We start from the raw sequence: 16,361 nt of genomic DNA on the forward strand, positions 1-16,361 counted from the left end.
CCACAGCATTTGTGTCTGTCAAATGGGGCAGCTCTTACTACTGTACTTGCAAGGGAAAACAAAAAAACACGTCCAACAGAGCCAATAGCTAATACAGTAGTGGTTCTCAATTTGTGTGCAGTGGCCCACGAGAACAAAAATCCAGTCCACAAAATTTCTTCTTCTTTATATATTTATTTTATTTCTGCTCCTTTCCGCAGAGCTGACAATTGCATTGGGTAGACCACATCAGCTCTAGATTATTAAATATGGTTGTCTGTGGGTGAGCAGATGGCGACTACTGGATGGCATATGTTCTGTATCAGAAACAAGAGCTGATGTGGTCTAGCCAATGCAATTTTCTGAATCAGCTCCCCAAATAACCAAACAGAATCTAAAGTTGACCAGAAACTGATTCATAACCCTTTTGGTACTATTGTTGGAAAGTGGTTGCTGGTCAAATAGGCTCTGATTAAAAAAAGGTTGAGAACCACTGTAATACAGGGACATATTGTAGACTTATTTTCGCTTGCCCAATTGATAACCCTCTGAAACATCTTCACATAAATCTTCTCACTTCTAATAATTTGTCAATTGCACTGTCTAATTTAAGTACATCTGTTAATACTGTACAATATTCAGACAGTTATATACAGTCTTCAGACAGGGATTCATAACAGTAAAATGAAAAGAATCTGAGAATTAATAATTTAGACTATTCTTTCAAAACATTCACTCTTCCTAGCAATTAAATATGCAGTATGTTTTTATCTCATATTTATTAAATTTCAGAGGACATGAAGACATAGTTTAACATATTGTTTCATTTTATAATTGACCAAATTAGGCCAGGCTTCAGTTGTTTATTGCATTAAGACAGCTGCTTACAAAATAAATGCAACTTACCTCCAAAGCCTGGTCTCATTGCAAAATCATGGTCCTCTATACGGAGAAGTTGTTCTGATTTCATGGGCTTTACTTTAGTGCTATCTAGTTTCCTCGTCTTAATTTCTCGTTTGCTGTAATAAAAAGAAATAATTAATTTTTATCTTACCGTAAACTCCACTACGTATCACTAGAAGTCTCCTGGGCTAGATTATATGAACTATATTTTATTAAAAGAAATAAAACGAAGAGCACTTACAGAATATCATTACAAATAAGAGTGTGCTCTGCTGAATCCCATATCTGGGGAGCTTCAGAATAATAGGAATCCATCTGCGTAAAATTACAGTCTGCCTCATTTTTCAAATGCCTGCTGGAATGGGCAGAATTACTCCTGATAATCCCTTGCCTAAGAAAACTCTATGAAATTCATGAGGTCACCGTAAGTCAGCAAGGAACATTAAGGCACATACAGAGAGCATGTTACTGTTACCCAGCCAGGAAGTCACCAGGGGATGTAATATAATAGCTTTCTTATCAGTAAGTGGGGGTGCTGTTGAGGATTAAGCCCAAAGTGTTAGCTGTACTATATGATTCCAGATGGGCAGGCTATGAGGCCGTGGTTCTTGAGTGGTAAAGGCATGTGTACAGGCTCTTCTTTAGTGCTCTTCCTAGACCAGTGGTTCTCAACCTGCGGTACCCAGATGTTTTTGGCCTTCAACTCCCAGAAATCCTAACAGCTGGTAAACTGGCTGGGATTTCTGGGAGCTGTAGGCCAAAAACATCTGGGGACCACAGGTTGAGAACCACTGTCCTAGACACTAATGAACCAGGTGTTCACATAAATAGGCAGGACACTAGCCTCAGATTCTCCATCATACTTTATATGTGGAGGACAATTTTCTGATGAGGAAAATTTCCTTGGTCTGAAGAAAATTGTGGTTCTCTACAGATTTTCTGTAGGCAGTAACTGCCAGATGGAACCAGATGTAGAGGAAAATGTGGCTAACACACTTCCTCTCCTCACACATTGAACACAAAATGCAAACTCTGCAAGAGAACTCAAGTGATGTCAGGGAAATGGTCAAATATTGGCTCATACTAATGTCTCTTGTGTTACAAAACTATTTTGTCAAGGAGAAGAACCTCCAGGGTCAGAACGAGAAACAATGACTACACATACTCAGGATTCATTATTCGAATAATCCAGTTCTGTGTGAGTGTAAAATGTGAATAAGAGCCTTGGAAAAACCCACTGAGAAAGCAAGCTAAGTGCATTAATAGTTGAGTAGCAAGTATGTTGTTGTTGTTGCTGTGCTGTTGCTGCTGTTATTTATTAAATTTATTTCTATTCTGCCTTTCTCCCCACAGGGAATCAAGGTGGCTAATAATCATATAACACAACCTAATAAAAAATTTAAATAAGAGAAATACGAGCATTAAAAACAATTATTTGTGAGTGGATATAAAGTTAAAATAAAATAAATACCATTAAAATTACATGTAAAAGTTCATAGGTAAGGTAAAGGTAAAGGTTTCCCCTGACGCTAAGTCCAGTCACTTCCGACTCTGGGGGTTGGTGCTCATCTCCATTTCTAAACCGAAAAGCTGGTGTTGTCCGTAGACACCTCCAAGGTCATGTGGCTGGTATGACTGCATGGAGTGCCATTATCTTCCCACTGGAGCAGTACCTATTGATCTACTCACATTTGCATGTTTTCAAACTGCTAGGTTGACAGAATTAAAGTTCATAACCCACCCACCCCAAATCCCACCCACAACCTCTCCTGCATCTGCTCCTGACCACCTGCTGTAGCTAAGGAGGTCCACCAAACTCAACAAGATAGATGATTAGATTCTAAATTCTATCTTCTGAGATTAAGAACTGTACCGGAGCAAAGACATCCACTCCTGCCTGTGCCATTAGAGCAAGGCAATTAGTTCAGGGTCCCCTAAAACTCATGCAATCTTCCATATGGGTTGTTTTTCCTAAGACAAATAGCATAGCAGGTGTTTGAGGTTTTTTGTGTCCATGTCTCTGCTTAGATCAGTGATGGCAAACCTATGACACGCCTAGCCATTTTTGCTGACACGCGGCCACATGCCAAGAAGGACGTTTCATCCTTGGCTCCTGCACAGCGAGGTGCAGTAGCCGAGGATGAAACATTTGCTGTAGTGTGGCAGCCGCTGCTAGTGCGGCAAAAGGGGCTCCACCAGGCCAGGCTGCTGCCTCAGTTGGGGGGAGTGGCCAAATCCCTGGATGAGGGAGCGGAAAAGGAGGGGGAGCGTCATCCAGGCATGGCAAGGAAAGGGAAGGCAAGCTGAGGAAAGTGGGGAGAGAGCCGCCACCGGTCTCCCAGGCTGGGCCAGGCACAAAGAGAAGGTTCTGAGGAGGGTTTTTGTTCTGTCACATCAAGCGGCGCAGGCAGTGCAGGCCGCGGAGGGCACTAGGTAAGCTTAGCCTGGGCTTGAGGGGAGCACCCACTTGCCTGATGCCAGCCAGAGGTGGCTTTGGTGTGCCAGTTGAGCTCCCTCATCCAAGTACAGATTGCTCCAAATATAGTTACAATTATACATTTTTGTTATTTAAACTATAAATATCGTGAAATTATGGCGTTTTTCTCGAAGTGACACACCACACGAGCTATGCTTGGTTTTTTGGCGAATCTTGACACACCAAGCTCAAAAGGTTGCCCATCACTGGCTTAGATGCTTCTGCAGTTGAGCCAACCCTAGGGAAGACCTCTGGATTGCCTCTGCTAAATAAGGAGCAGCTGGACTTTAGTGTATATCTGAAAAGGTGCCTAGAATTTCTTTTCAGTTCATATCTCCATTTCCCAACAAGTTTCTTGTTTTCCTTCTGTGCATATAATCCATTCATTTCACTGGCACTCAGTCAGGACACTGAAATCATCCTCTGTGTACTGCATGCCCTTAGTGTGTATCAATCCAATCATTTGGATACTATATCCCAAATCTCCGGTCCTAGCTATACCACAAGAGAGCTTTCTGGAGTCACATGCTGCTTACAGAAGGTCATCCCTGGTCACATGTAACTAGATGTTAATATAATGAGCATTTAGAAATGGATTTCTTTATTATGTCTCCAACTTCCTCTGCAAATCCAGAATGAAGCAGAGCATTTGACTTACGTAATCGTAACTCCTGTGGCTTTTTCAGAGCAAAATTATGAATAGACCGAATGTTTGAGCTTGCCATAGACGGACTGCAGGATTCAGGGATGCCAAAACATGATGCTTATAACCTTACGAAAAATTAAGTATTAAACTCACTCCACCATCTCAAATTAAAATGATTAAATAAGAGATTGGATATAAACAGGCTTCTCTAATTTTATTATGAATAAAAGTCAAAAAGCTCTCAGTGCTAGCCATATTTCCATTTACCTAAATCAGTGGAATTTGAATATCTGTTTTTGTACTTAACTCCCTCTGATTTTAATGATCTTTTTCAACAGTGATGCAGGTGGTAACAATTTCACACAGTGCCTTCAAATAGATAGTAAAGAGCATGGGAAAATAGAATGCAATTACCTGGCATCCCATAGCTTGATATTAGCACTGGGGTTGAATTTAAGAGTAATTGGGATTGATAACCATGGCATCAAATTCTGCGCGAATATGCATGCTTTTCTATCCAATGAGCCTAACAAATCTCCAAATGTTCCATTCTCAGTCGCTCTGAACTTGATCCCAAGTACATTCCTTGGTATAACTGCTGAACTATTGTGGCCTTTTTGCCAGTCTCACTATCACATGAGGCACAACAAAGAGTCCCAATGTCAGCTGCAGGCCTTGACTGTCTCTAAAGTAAGTCCAACTTGCAAACTGAAGATCTTTATTCAATAAACACACTACAGGTACCACAGTTACTGTCAGAACTGTAGATTGCTAAAAAACAAAAAAAACAAAAACAAACCCAAAACACAATATATAGCAAGGCATTCAAAAATGTGATGCACCTACATCCAATTGGTTTTAGAGAAACCTTCTGTTATCAATCATTGGTCAGTTTGTCTAAGCCAGTGGTGTTAAACTTGTGGCTGTCCTGGTATTTTGGACTTCAGCTCCCAGAAATCCTTACCATAGGACAAACCAGCTAGGGCTTCTGGGAATTGGTGTCCCAATCATCTGGAGGACCACAAGTTAGAGATCTCTCGTCTAAGCATTAGCTTTATTTTCTTGGTTAATATGAGAACAACCTTGGATCCTAAGACATTTCTTCTTTACAGCTAAAACTCAACTTCCTTCTTCCTTAGGTTTACTGTTACTGTGATAAGCTGTCTTGGTCTCAGGCTAACTGTTAATTACAGCTGGTTGTCATCTACCTCTACTTTAATTCCCATCTTCTCTAGGTCTACAAACACACTACAGTGTAAATGTCTATTCCTTATGAGCAATAATATCAATATAGCATTACATCAGTGATATAACATTAAGGCTGACTATATCATAATTACAAACATGACAGATGGTAAAGTGGGATGGAGCTTGCATGTAAAGGAGATGTTGTACCACTGAATTAAGATCCTTTCCCCAAACGTACTACAGTCCTCACTCTTCAAACATATTTCCCAGTATCATCATCAAAATACTTTTCCTTCAGACAGCATATATTATTTTACCTACTATATAAACTTTACTACCAATGCCATAAGTCAGTTGAACAGATGGTAAAATCTTTCACATTTTCAGATCTTTTAGTGATTTCTATCTTAGTAACTGCAATCGCTCATATGGAACTTTGGTTAGCTATGTATATAAGATACAGATTCTCTTTTGATGTCACAGATTTCTATATCTCACTTTAAAGACAAGAACTGGTAGTCCAATGTAATAAATCTATATATAAGGATGTTCAAAAGTGTGTATATGGTATTTCATTCTACCCCAAATAATTATAATTTAGGGAAGAACATCGCTAGATAAAATCAGATAGAGTCCTATCCAATTGTGTCTGATAAGTCCCTCACTGAACGGTTTTTTAAACTCTGCATGTTAAATGCAAAGATTAACTTAACATAATGTCTGGCTTAGACCAAACTTAAGAAAAAAGATTAAATTTCTATTTATCAATATTCACAATAGAAATAGAATACTATGCTAACTCTGAAATTTGTGCTTACTTGGAGGTCAATCTTAGGGAATTGAAGTGAACCTGTGTTCATGTGACTTGAGGTCACCTGTCAACTTATGGAAACACCATGAATGTCATAGAATTTTCTCAGAGATGGCTTTGCTAGTTCCTTCTCCTGAAATGTAGCTTACAGCACTTGCTATTCTTTGATGGTCTCTAATCCAAGTACTAACCAGGACTGAGCTTGCTTAGCCTCCTGGATAAGACAGGATCTGGGGCTGTTAGGGGCGTTTAGGCACCCTCTAGTGGACATATTGTTTCTGTGTGTCATAAATAATGTCTGGATTGTAGTAATCCTACGGTGGCCCTATCATAAGATTTATTCAGGTGGGGTTGACTTTGCCTTTCTGTGAGGCTAAGAGAGTGTGATTGGCCCAACATCACCCCGTGGGTTTACGTGGCTAAGCAGAGTTTGAATCTTGGTCTCTGGAGCCATAATCCAATGGCTCTCTGGTGGGCTTACTTCTGAGTGAATGTGGCTAGAGTTTCATTTTTCCATTTTATGTATTTTTAATGGACATAAAGCCTACTGAAATCAAAGTCTTAGTCCAAGTTAGATCTCAAAGAAGTTAAATATGCACTTAAATATGCACTAATATAGTCCTGATGCTCGCTGATGTATTTTATGAATGTTATTTTACTGTTATTGTTTTAATTATATATGCTGCCGTCGTATTGTTTTATCTGTTGACTGGGCTTGGTCCCCATATGAATCGCTCCGAGTCCCCTCGGGAGATGGAAGCTGTTTGTAAATAAATTGTTGTTGTTGTTGTTGTTGTTGTTGTTGTTGTTGTTGTTGTTGTTATGAACCAGCAGATATATGAGCATGTTTCTACACACACTCACATACACTAACAAATGTATTCGTTTCACATCCCCAGCCTCTAAAAATTGTCATAGTCAAGAAGGAATCATTATTCTATTCCTCACTGGTCTAAACTCCTCACTGGTTTAAATCCTTACACATGGGGGCATAATATTTTTATTCTCCTATCTGCTGCCAATCTGCTATCAGCACTATTCAACGGCAAGTGCAGTGGGAAGCACCATTGTTACACCAATGCTCTCCACTCATGAAGTATGGAATTCTAATAATAAGGAATATGTACACATTATCTTTACATTTACCACCAAACAAGTCCATGGTGGTGGTGGAACTGAGATAAACCCACCCCTGTAGATTTTAAGATTCAGGCAGACATATATATATAGGGAGGTACGATCTTTCAGATAGTCTGAATCTAAATTATATAGTGCCTTATAGGACATGACCAGCACTTGTAATTGTGTCCAGAAATGAATCGTTAGCCAGTGAAGAGTTAAATGTTAAATAAGAGAGTTAAATGTTCCCTGCAATTTGTCCAGTTAACACTCTGGCTGTTGCATTTTGGAGCTGCTGTAGTTTTCAAGCCTTCCCAAAAGTGCTGCTGAAACCTGGGCACCCAGGCTCAGAGAAGAGTCGAGGAAACATTCAAATTGCAAACCTGACATTTCAGGGAGAGTGAATTCCCATCCAGCACAGTCTGTATTCCCTGATCTGCCTGCCTTTCAGCTGACCCAGAGCAACTCTTGTCTTATCTGGATTAAGTTTCAATTTGTTTACCCTCGCGTCCAGTCCATTACTGACGACAAATAAGTCCAGGACTGAGACAGCTTCCTTGAAGTCATATGGAAAGGAAAAATAGAGTCAAGAATCATGAACATATTAGTGATACTGAACTCCAAAAAATCCAAAAAAATGATAGATTGATCTCAATTTGAGTTAAAGGCAAGCCATTTAACATCACAGTGATCCAAACATACGCCCCAACCACAGCTGCTGAAGAAGCAGAATTAGATAAGTTCTACGAGGATCTGCAGCACTTAGTGGATAACACACCAAAAAGAGACATTATTCTCATTACAGGAGATTGGAATGCTAAGGTGGGCAGTCAAATGATAACCGGGATCACAGGCAAACATAGTCTGGGACAACAAAATGAAGCAGGACATAGGCTGATAGAATTTTGCCAGGAAAACTCAATGTGCATAACAAACACTCTTTTCCAACAACCTAAAAGACGGCTTTACACATGGACTTCACCAGATGGTCAACACCGAAATCAGATTGACTACATCTTTTGCAGCCAAAGGTGGCGGACATCCATCCAGTGGGTGAAAACAAAACCTGGAGCTGACTGTAGTTCAGATCACAAACTTCTTATTACAAAATTTAGGATCAGACTAAAGAGAATGGGGAAAATACACAGACCAATTAGATATGATCTCACAAATATTCCCAGTGAATATGCAGTGGAGGTGAAGAATAGATTTCAGGGACTAGATTTAATAAATAGAGTCACAAAAGAACTATGGACAGAAGTCCACAACATTGTTCAGGAGGCAGCAACAAAGTACGTCCCAAAGAAAAAGAAAACCAAGAAGGCAAGATGGTTGTCTGCTGAGACACTGGAAGTAGCCCAAGAAAGAAGGAAGGCGAAAGGAAACAGTGATAGGGGGAGATATGCCCAACTAAATGCACAATTCCAGAGGTTAGCCAGGAGAGACAAGGAACTATTTTTGAACAAGCAATGCATGGAAGTGGAGGAAGACAATAGGATAGGAAGGACAAGAGATCTCTTCCAGAAAATCAGAAACATCAGAGGCAAATTTCAGGCAAAAATGGGCATGATCAAAAACAAAGATGGCAGGGACCTAACAGAAGCTGAAGAGATCAAGAATAGGTGGCGAGAATATACAAAAGATCTGTATAGGAAGGATAATAATATAGAGGATAGCTTTGACGATGTGGTGAGTGAATTAGAACCAGACATCCTGAGGAGTGAGGTTGAATTGGCCTTAAGAAGCATTGCTAACAACAAGGCAGCAGGAGACAACGGGATCCCAGCTGAGCCGTTTAAAATCTTGGAAGGTGATGCTGTCAAGGTGATGCATGCCATATGCCAGCAAATATGGAAAACACAAGATTGGCCATCAGATTGGAAAAAATCAATTTATATCCCCATACCAAAAAAGGGAAATGCCAAAGAATGCTCAAACTTCCGTACAGTGGCACTTATTTCCCATGCCAGTAAGGTAATGCTCAAGATCCTGCAAGGCAGACTCCAGCAATACATGGAGCAAGAGTTGCCAGATGTCCAAGCTGGGTTCAGAAAAGGCAGAGGAACGAGAGACCAAATTGCCAATATCCGCTGGATAATGGAGGAAGCCAAGGAGTTTCAGAAAAACGTCTACTTCTGCTTTATTGACTATTCTAAAGCCTTCGACTGTGTGGATCATAATAAACTATGACATGTTCTTGGTGGTATGGGGATACCAAGTCACCTTGTCTGTCTCCTGAGAAATCTGTATAAAGACCAAGTAGCCACAGTAAGAACAGATCACAGAACAACAGACTGGTTCAAGATTGGGAAAGGAGTATGGCAGGGCTGCATACTTTCACCCTCCCTATTCAACTTGTACGCAGAACACATCATGCGACATGCAGGGCTTGAGGAATCCAAGGCCGGAGTTAAAGTTGCTGGAAGAAATATTAACAACCTTAGGCATGCAGATGATACCACTCTGATGGCCAAAAGTGAGGAAGAGCTGAGGAGCCTTATCACCAAGGTGAAAGAAGAAAGTGCAAAAGCTGGGTTGCAGTTAAATGTCAAGAAAACCAAGATCATGGCAACTACACCTATTGATAACTGGCAAATAGAGGGAGAAAACATGGAGGCAGTGACAGACTTTATATTTCTACATGTACTCACCCGGGAATAAACCTAACTCAGCCTAAGAATATTCACATAATATATATTGCATCACATGCATTCAAGACCATAGCCTTATCACTGTTCACTTGGAATTGTCAGCTGCATATGTCAAGTGTGGATACCACAATTTTCGTACTGTAAAAATTGGGTTTTTTTAGTGCCCCAAAACATAACCTTTAAATGTCATAGACTTTCTCTTCCTTCCCTCTCCTCTCTCTCTCTCTCAATCTCTCTCTCATACACACACACTTTGGTTAATGCTTTAAAATCTTCTTTGCAAGAGAATGTAGACAAACGGCTTTGGGAGATAGGAACTGGGCCATACTATTAATCCGATGGAAGTTGCATGTCAGTAGCAAAATATCTACAGGCTGTTCTTTTCACAGAGGTTATGATCATTCCACTATCTGATTCCAGAGTGTCTGACAATCTTGAGATCAGCTGAAAATGGTTCCTCAATTTCAACTATAATTGAAAAAGATGGATAAAAGATAGGTCTTTGTAAATAAATACAGTAGAGTCTCACTTATCCAAGCTTCGCTTATCCAAGCTTCTGGATTATCCAAGCCATTTTTGTAGTCAATGTTTTCAATATATCGTGATATATTGGTGCTAAATTCGTAAATACAGTAATTACAACATAACATTACTGCGTATTGAACTACCTTTTCTGTCAAATTTGTTGTATAACATGATGTTTTGGTGCTTAATTTGTAAAATCATAACCTAATTTGATGTTTAATAAGCTTTTCCTTAATCCCTCCTTATGATCCAAGATATTCGCTTATCCAAGCTTCTGACGGCCCATTTAGCTTGGATAAGTGAGACTCTACTGTACTCCCTTTTATGGTTTCCAGTGAAAAAGAAGCATAGGCAAATCAAACCCGTTAATCATTCATAAATATAACAGCTTAGAATAATGCACATACGAACAAACACACACAGAGTATAATTGCTTTGGTCTACCTTATACCTTCATGATGTCTGGCTTCAAAACAAAGCTTTTCTCTGGGTTGCTGTGAGTTTTCCAGGCTGTATGGCCATGTTCCAGTAGCATTCTCTCCTGACGTTTCACCCACATCTATGGCAGGCATCCTCAGAGATTGTGAGGTCTGTTGGAAACTAGGAAAGTGGAGTTTATATATCTGTGGAATGTCCAGGGTGAGAGAAAGAACTCTTGTCTGTTTGAGGCAAGTGTGAATGTTGCAATTAACCAACTTGATTAACATTGAATAGCCTTGTAGCTTCAAAGCCTGGCTGTTTTCTGCCTGGGGGAATCCTTTGTTGGGAGGTGTTAACTGCCCCTGATTGTTTTATGTCTGGAATTCCGCTGCTTTTTGAGTGTTGTTCTTTATTTACTGTCCTAATTTTAGTTTTTTTCAATACTGGTAACCAGATTTTGTTCATTTTCATGGTTTCCTCCTTTCTGTGGAAATTGTCCACATGCTTGTGGATTCCAATGGCTTCTCTTTGTCATCTGACACGGTGGTTGTTTGAGTGGTCCAGCATTTCTGTGTTTCCAAATAATATGCTGTGTCCAGGTTAGGTGACCAAATGCTCTGCTTCTCTCTGCCTTTTTCTTCTTGGAAGATAAACTGAAATCAATGGGACAAAGTCATTGTGACTAATGTTATGTTCCATTGATTTCAGTAGGTGTATTTTAAGCACAACCAAGGCTAGAACTGTTCCTATCTATATTTATTTTAACAAAAATGCTATACATTAATTGAGTAAACTTCATCCAGAAATGTTTATGATCTAAAATTCAAAATATATAATGTGCTGCATGCTTGATAACTACCATGTTTTAAGGCATTAGAATTCAGACATAGCCACATAAGTCTGGAATATCAATTTGCAAAGGATTCTTATAGCATCTCAGAGATTGAGGGGATGACGCTGATAGCATGAGCTTTTGTTATGTTACCAGCCTCATTCTCTCATTTAGTGTCTAATGTGCTCCTAGATTCCTTAGCATACTCATGTTTTAAGGCAGGGGTCCCCAATCTAAGGCCTGTGGGCCAGATGCGGCTCTATAAGGTCATTTTCCCGGCCCTTGCTCTACACTTTAAATTCAGAGTCGCCCTAAATCTGCAAACAACTTGAAGGCACACAACAACAACAATAATCCTAATTAACTTGACTATTTCATCAGCCAAAAGCAGGCCCACACTTCCCATTGAAATACTGGAAAGTTTATGTTGGTTAAGCTTGTTCTTCATTTTAAATATTGTATTGTTCTTTCATGGGTTTTTTGCACTACAAATAAGATATGTGCCGTTTGCATAGAAATAGCCTTCTCCCCCCCCCCCCCAACAGTTTGAGGGACTGTCAACTGACCCTCTGTTTAAAAAGTTTGAGGACCCTTGTTTTAAAGGAATAGCCCAGAAAAGATCAAAGTCTTGCCAACCGTTGTTTAAGAACCAAGCAATGAATGGCTGAGCAAATACAAAATCCAGAGTATATCATTCTAAAATTTGCCTGCATGTGTTCCAATAACTCTGATTTAGTTTCAGAAGTACAGGGAGAACTGTCAACAAATATTAGGTTAATGATAAAGAAAAAGAAGATCTTTTCTTGACAAAATAGGATGACAGGGAACAATTGTATATGCATCTCTTACTATCCTGCCAACATCTGACTGCTTTGTGGTCTTTTAAGCTTCACAATTTCCTCTCCAAGTCTTAAGATACTGGGTGTTAAGTTCTCATCAGGGAAAACAGCAGCAATGTCAAGGTTAGGGATGAACTTGTAACCTCAAGATTTGTGTCAAGCCCCTGAGTCAGAGTTTCTTCAAATGTCTGTTATGGAAACCTTTCTTGTGTCTTGACTTTTTTTGGTCAAATATTATGACTCAAACCCAAGCATCAGCAAGGGTGTCAACTTATATGTGTCTACTATATCACATATGTAGAAATGTTTTCTGCCAAAGAAATAACAGAAGCTGTACCTGTCTACCCCCAACCCCAGTTAATGGCGCATTGGACGAAACATGGGAAGCTGCCTTATCGTTTCAAACTGCATTGTATAGCAATGTAGGTGGGGATCCATGTTTCATAGTAAAGGTAAAGGTTTTCCCCTGACATTAAGTCTAGTCGTGTCCAACTCTGAGGGTTGGTGCTCATCTCCATTTCTAAGCCGAAGAGCCAGCGTTGTCCGTAGACACCTCCAAGATCATGTGGTTGTCCCGCCAGAGTGGTGCCTATTGATCTACTCACATTTGCATGCTTTCAAACTGCTAGGCTGGCAGAAGCTAGGGCTAACAATGGGAGCTCACCCCGCTCCCTGGATTCAAACTGCCGACCTTTCAGTCAGCAAGTTCACATACACAAAAATATTTAAAATATTGTATACAATTACCAGCAGGCTATCTGTACAAGTTTTATAAAAAGCACACACGAATTTTCAAGATATCTCCTTATGGGTGCAAACACAGATTTTCCAAATCCTGAAAAAAAAAATCTGAAAACCAACACATTTCTGGTCAAGCATTTCTCAAGCATTTCAGATAAAAAGAACTCAGCCTGTATTATCAAAACCATTCAGGGTTTCATAGAAGAGACTTTTTTCCAGCTTTACTTGGAGATGCTGTTGGTTAAATGAGGAGATGGCACTTCATTTTAAATCTGCCCTCTCACACCTGCAATGTTTTAAAGGGAGGGATGGAGGATAGGAAAGAGTGAAAAAGGTTACGTCGAGGAACCCACCTCTAAAGGCAGATCTCCTTTCATTGGTTTTTAACATAATCCTTTGGGAATATACCCCTGTACAATTCCAGATGTTGATTGTATATAATTCCCTAGCCTACTTTGGTAGAGCATTAAAATCTGATTCCATTCAGCACTAAAACATATTACCAGTAACTAGCTTATAGGATTGGATTTGGAGGTGTTGATCAAATAATTCCATAAATTAAAGAACACTTAGCTGTGTTCTTAGGGAAAAGCTTCTGCAACATAAAATCTGATTGAAGCGTGATCAAAAATAAATGGAGGGGGAATGTGAAAACATTTAGTCGCCTTTCTCTACAAATGCTCTTGTGCTGGCATTGTTTCTAATAGTTGTGTGTTTTCCGGGATGTGTGGCCATGTTCCAGAAATATTCTCTCCTGACGTTTCGCCCACATCTATGGAAGGCATTTCAATGGCTTCTCTGTGTAGTCTGACATGATAGTCTGACATGGCTTCTCTGTGTGGTCTAACAGCTATCATGTCAGACTACACAGAGAAGCCACTGAAACAAGCATGTGGACACTTTCAACAGAAAGGAGGAAACCATGAAAATGAACAAAACCTGGCTACCAGTATTAAAAAAACTCTAAAATCAGAACAGTAAATAGGGAACAACACTCTGAAAACGGAGGAATTCCAGACATGAATCAATTAGGGGCAGCTGATGCCTTTGGACAAAGGATTTCCCCAGGCAGGAAGAAGCCAGGACATGAAGCTTGCAAGGCCATTAATGCTAATCAAGGTGATTAATTACAACTTTCATACTGGCCTCCAACAGACAAGAATTCTCTCTCCCACCCTGGACCTTCCACAGATATATCAACCTTTCCAGACATCAGGAGAGAATACTTCTGGAACATGGCCATACAGCCCAGAAAACACAATAACCCTGTGATTCCAGCCATGAAAGTCTTCGAAAACACATTGTTTCTAATATTGAACAAACATATAAAATATCCTTTCAGTTCAACCTAGTAGTGAAAATGTTTTTAGGATAGTGGCAGACGCACAGAGCACACATAAACACAACAGCAGCCATGATGTCCACACAGTGACCGTCTTGCTCACCTATTATGTCTTTTCATGAATGATCTTTGAGGATGATGGTGGTGGTAATGATGGTGGTGATGATCGCTGTTATTGATTAGAACAGAAGTTGGCCAAATACAGGAGAGGAGCAACAGTTTGATTGCAAGGACCATGTCTTCCAATCACCAGAATAAAAACAGGTTCAGTCAGCCCACATTAGTAGCCTTTCATTCTGGTATTCCAGTTTTTAGGAAGCACTGTACGATGAAGAGGATTTGGCTCACAGGAGGCACTGCAGACTGCAAGAGGCAAAAGCATCCCAATTTTCATCCTTCTTTGATGTCTTCCTGTATTTCTCCAGTTTTATAAATCCTTAGAATCCATGTTGTAAGACAATGGTGTCCAGCTGTTGTAGTTTCACCTTCAGAAATCTATACAACAAAATCCATTTTCATCCATTCTTTCCTTTTCTGTGGATACATTCATAGCCCAGTGCTTTAACACCCACTCGCCGTACTGTTTGATGGAGCTCTTGCACAGACAAAAGAGTGATGTCAAATATTTAATCCCCTTAATCCCACACCACACCATGGGTTTATAGGGTTTTTAAAACTTTCATTACTGTATGAAAAACTGTGATTAATGAGAAAAGGTCCGGAAATCAATCTCACTTACTGCATATGCAGAAAATTATTTGAAGCACATTAATGGGATGCTTAAATTAACTAGCTAAATAGCATTAATTATTATTATTATTATTATTATTATTATTATTATTATTATTATTATTTAGGTAAATAGCATTTTTGGTTTAGAAACCATGAAAATTATTTCAAGCCGCCTCATGGAGCAGCTAACTATTCCCTTGAACAGGAAAGCTAGCTAGTAGCAATATGTTTGGCATTGCATCTGATATGCAGAAATATTAAGGTTTCCTCTTCTGAAAACTATGTAAGGTAGTGATGTTGGTGAGATCTAAGATTTTAATTCTTCCTGGCGGTAAAATGATAATTGTGGTTTGCATCAGAGAAGAATATTGCCACGTACCTAATGAGTAAGTACCCTGTTTTCCCCAAAATAAGACAGGGTCTTATATTAATTTTTGCTCCAAAAGATGCTTTAGAGTTTGTTTTCAGGAGCAGTCTTATTTTTCCAAATTGACTTTTTAATGAATTATAGCTAGGGCTTATTTTTGAAATAGGGCTTATATTTTGAGCATCCTCAGAAATGCTGAAAAATCATGATAGGCCTTATTTTTGAAGTAGGTCTTATTTTGGGGAAAACTGGCAGCACCATAACCAGAAAAAAAAATGGGGGGGGGGGATTGAAACTTTTTTTAGCAAATCATGAAGAGTAGTTCCATAAAGCAAAATAATTTAGAAATCAGGCTCCATTGATAAACTTCAGTGGACACTCATGGGGATTTGGTTAATCAGTTAAAATTCAAGAGTAAACCAGCATTTTTTTTTTAAAAATGAAAATTTGGGGAGGGGGATAACCTCTACCCCCCCCCCTTTAGCTAAAGCCCTGGGCCAAATGGGGTATGACTTTAAGAGGAATTTCAGTGGAAAAACTGATGACCCTCATTATGATACACTTCTTTATATATTTTATCTTTGTATTAACCATGTTTAATTAGTACATTTTAGCATTTGTAGTGAGTTATATCACATCATTTATACAACAAAGTAGGATTCGGAGGTTGTTGTTAGTTCCCATCAAATTGACTTGAGCTTTTGGTAAACCTAGGAATGATAGACCTCCAAGGTGCATATATAAAATTAATGCAGTTGGACACCGCTTAATCTGTCAGAGCTGAATGTTA

At 39.4% G+C, this 16,361-nt stretch overlaps 1 protein-coding gene across 2 annotated transcripts in view; it reads right to left on the minus strand.

Annotated features, from left to right (window-relative positions):
• The window catches only part of gabrr3 (gamma-aminobutyric acid type A receptor subunit rho3), a 30,499-nt gene extending 15,418 nt beyond the window's left edge, over positions 1-15,081 (minus strand). For both annotated transcript variants that reach the window (XM_062974923.1, XM_062974922.1), the window contains exons 1-2: positions 14,576-15,081; positions 886-998 (exon numbers count right to left, since the gene is read on the minus strand). In XM_062974923.1, coding sequence (XP_062830993.1) covers positions 886-998; positions 14,576-14,709 — 247 coding nt within the window. In that variant the 5' untranslated portion in view covers positions 14,710-15,081. The remainder of the gene's footprint in view (positions 1-885; positions 999-14,575) is intronic.
• Between the last annotated feature and the right edge of the window lie 1,280 nt (positions 15,082-16,361).

The sequence above is a fragment of the Anolis carolinensis genome, chromosome 3, assembly GCF_035594765.1.
Source record: "Anolis carolinensis isolate JA03-04 chromosome 3, rAnoCar3.1.pri, whole genome shotgun sequence".
NCBI classification, from domain to species: Eukaryota; Metazoa; Chordata; class Lepidosauria; order Squamata; family Dactyloidae; genus Anolis; species Anolis carolinensis.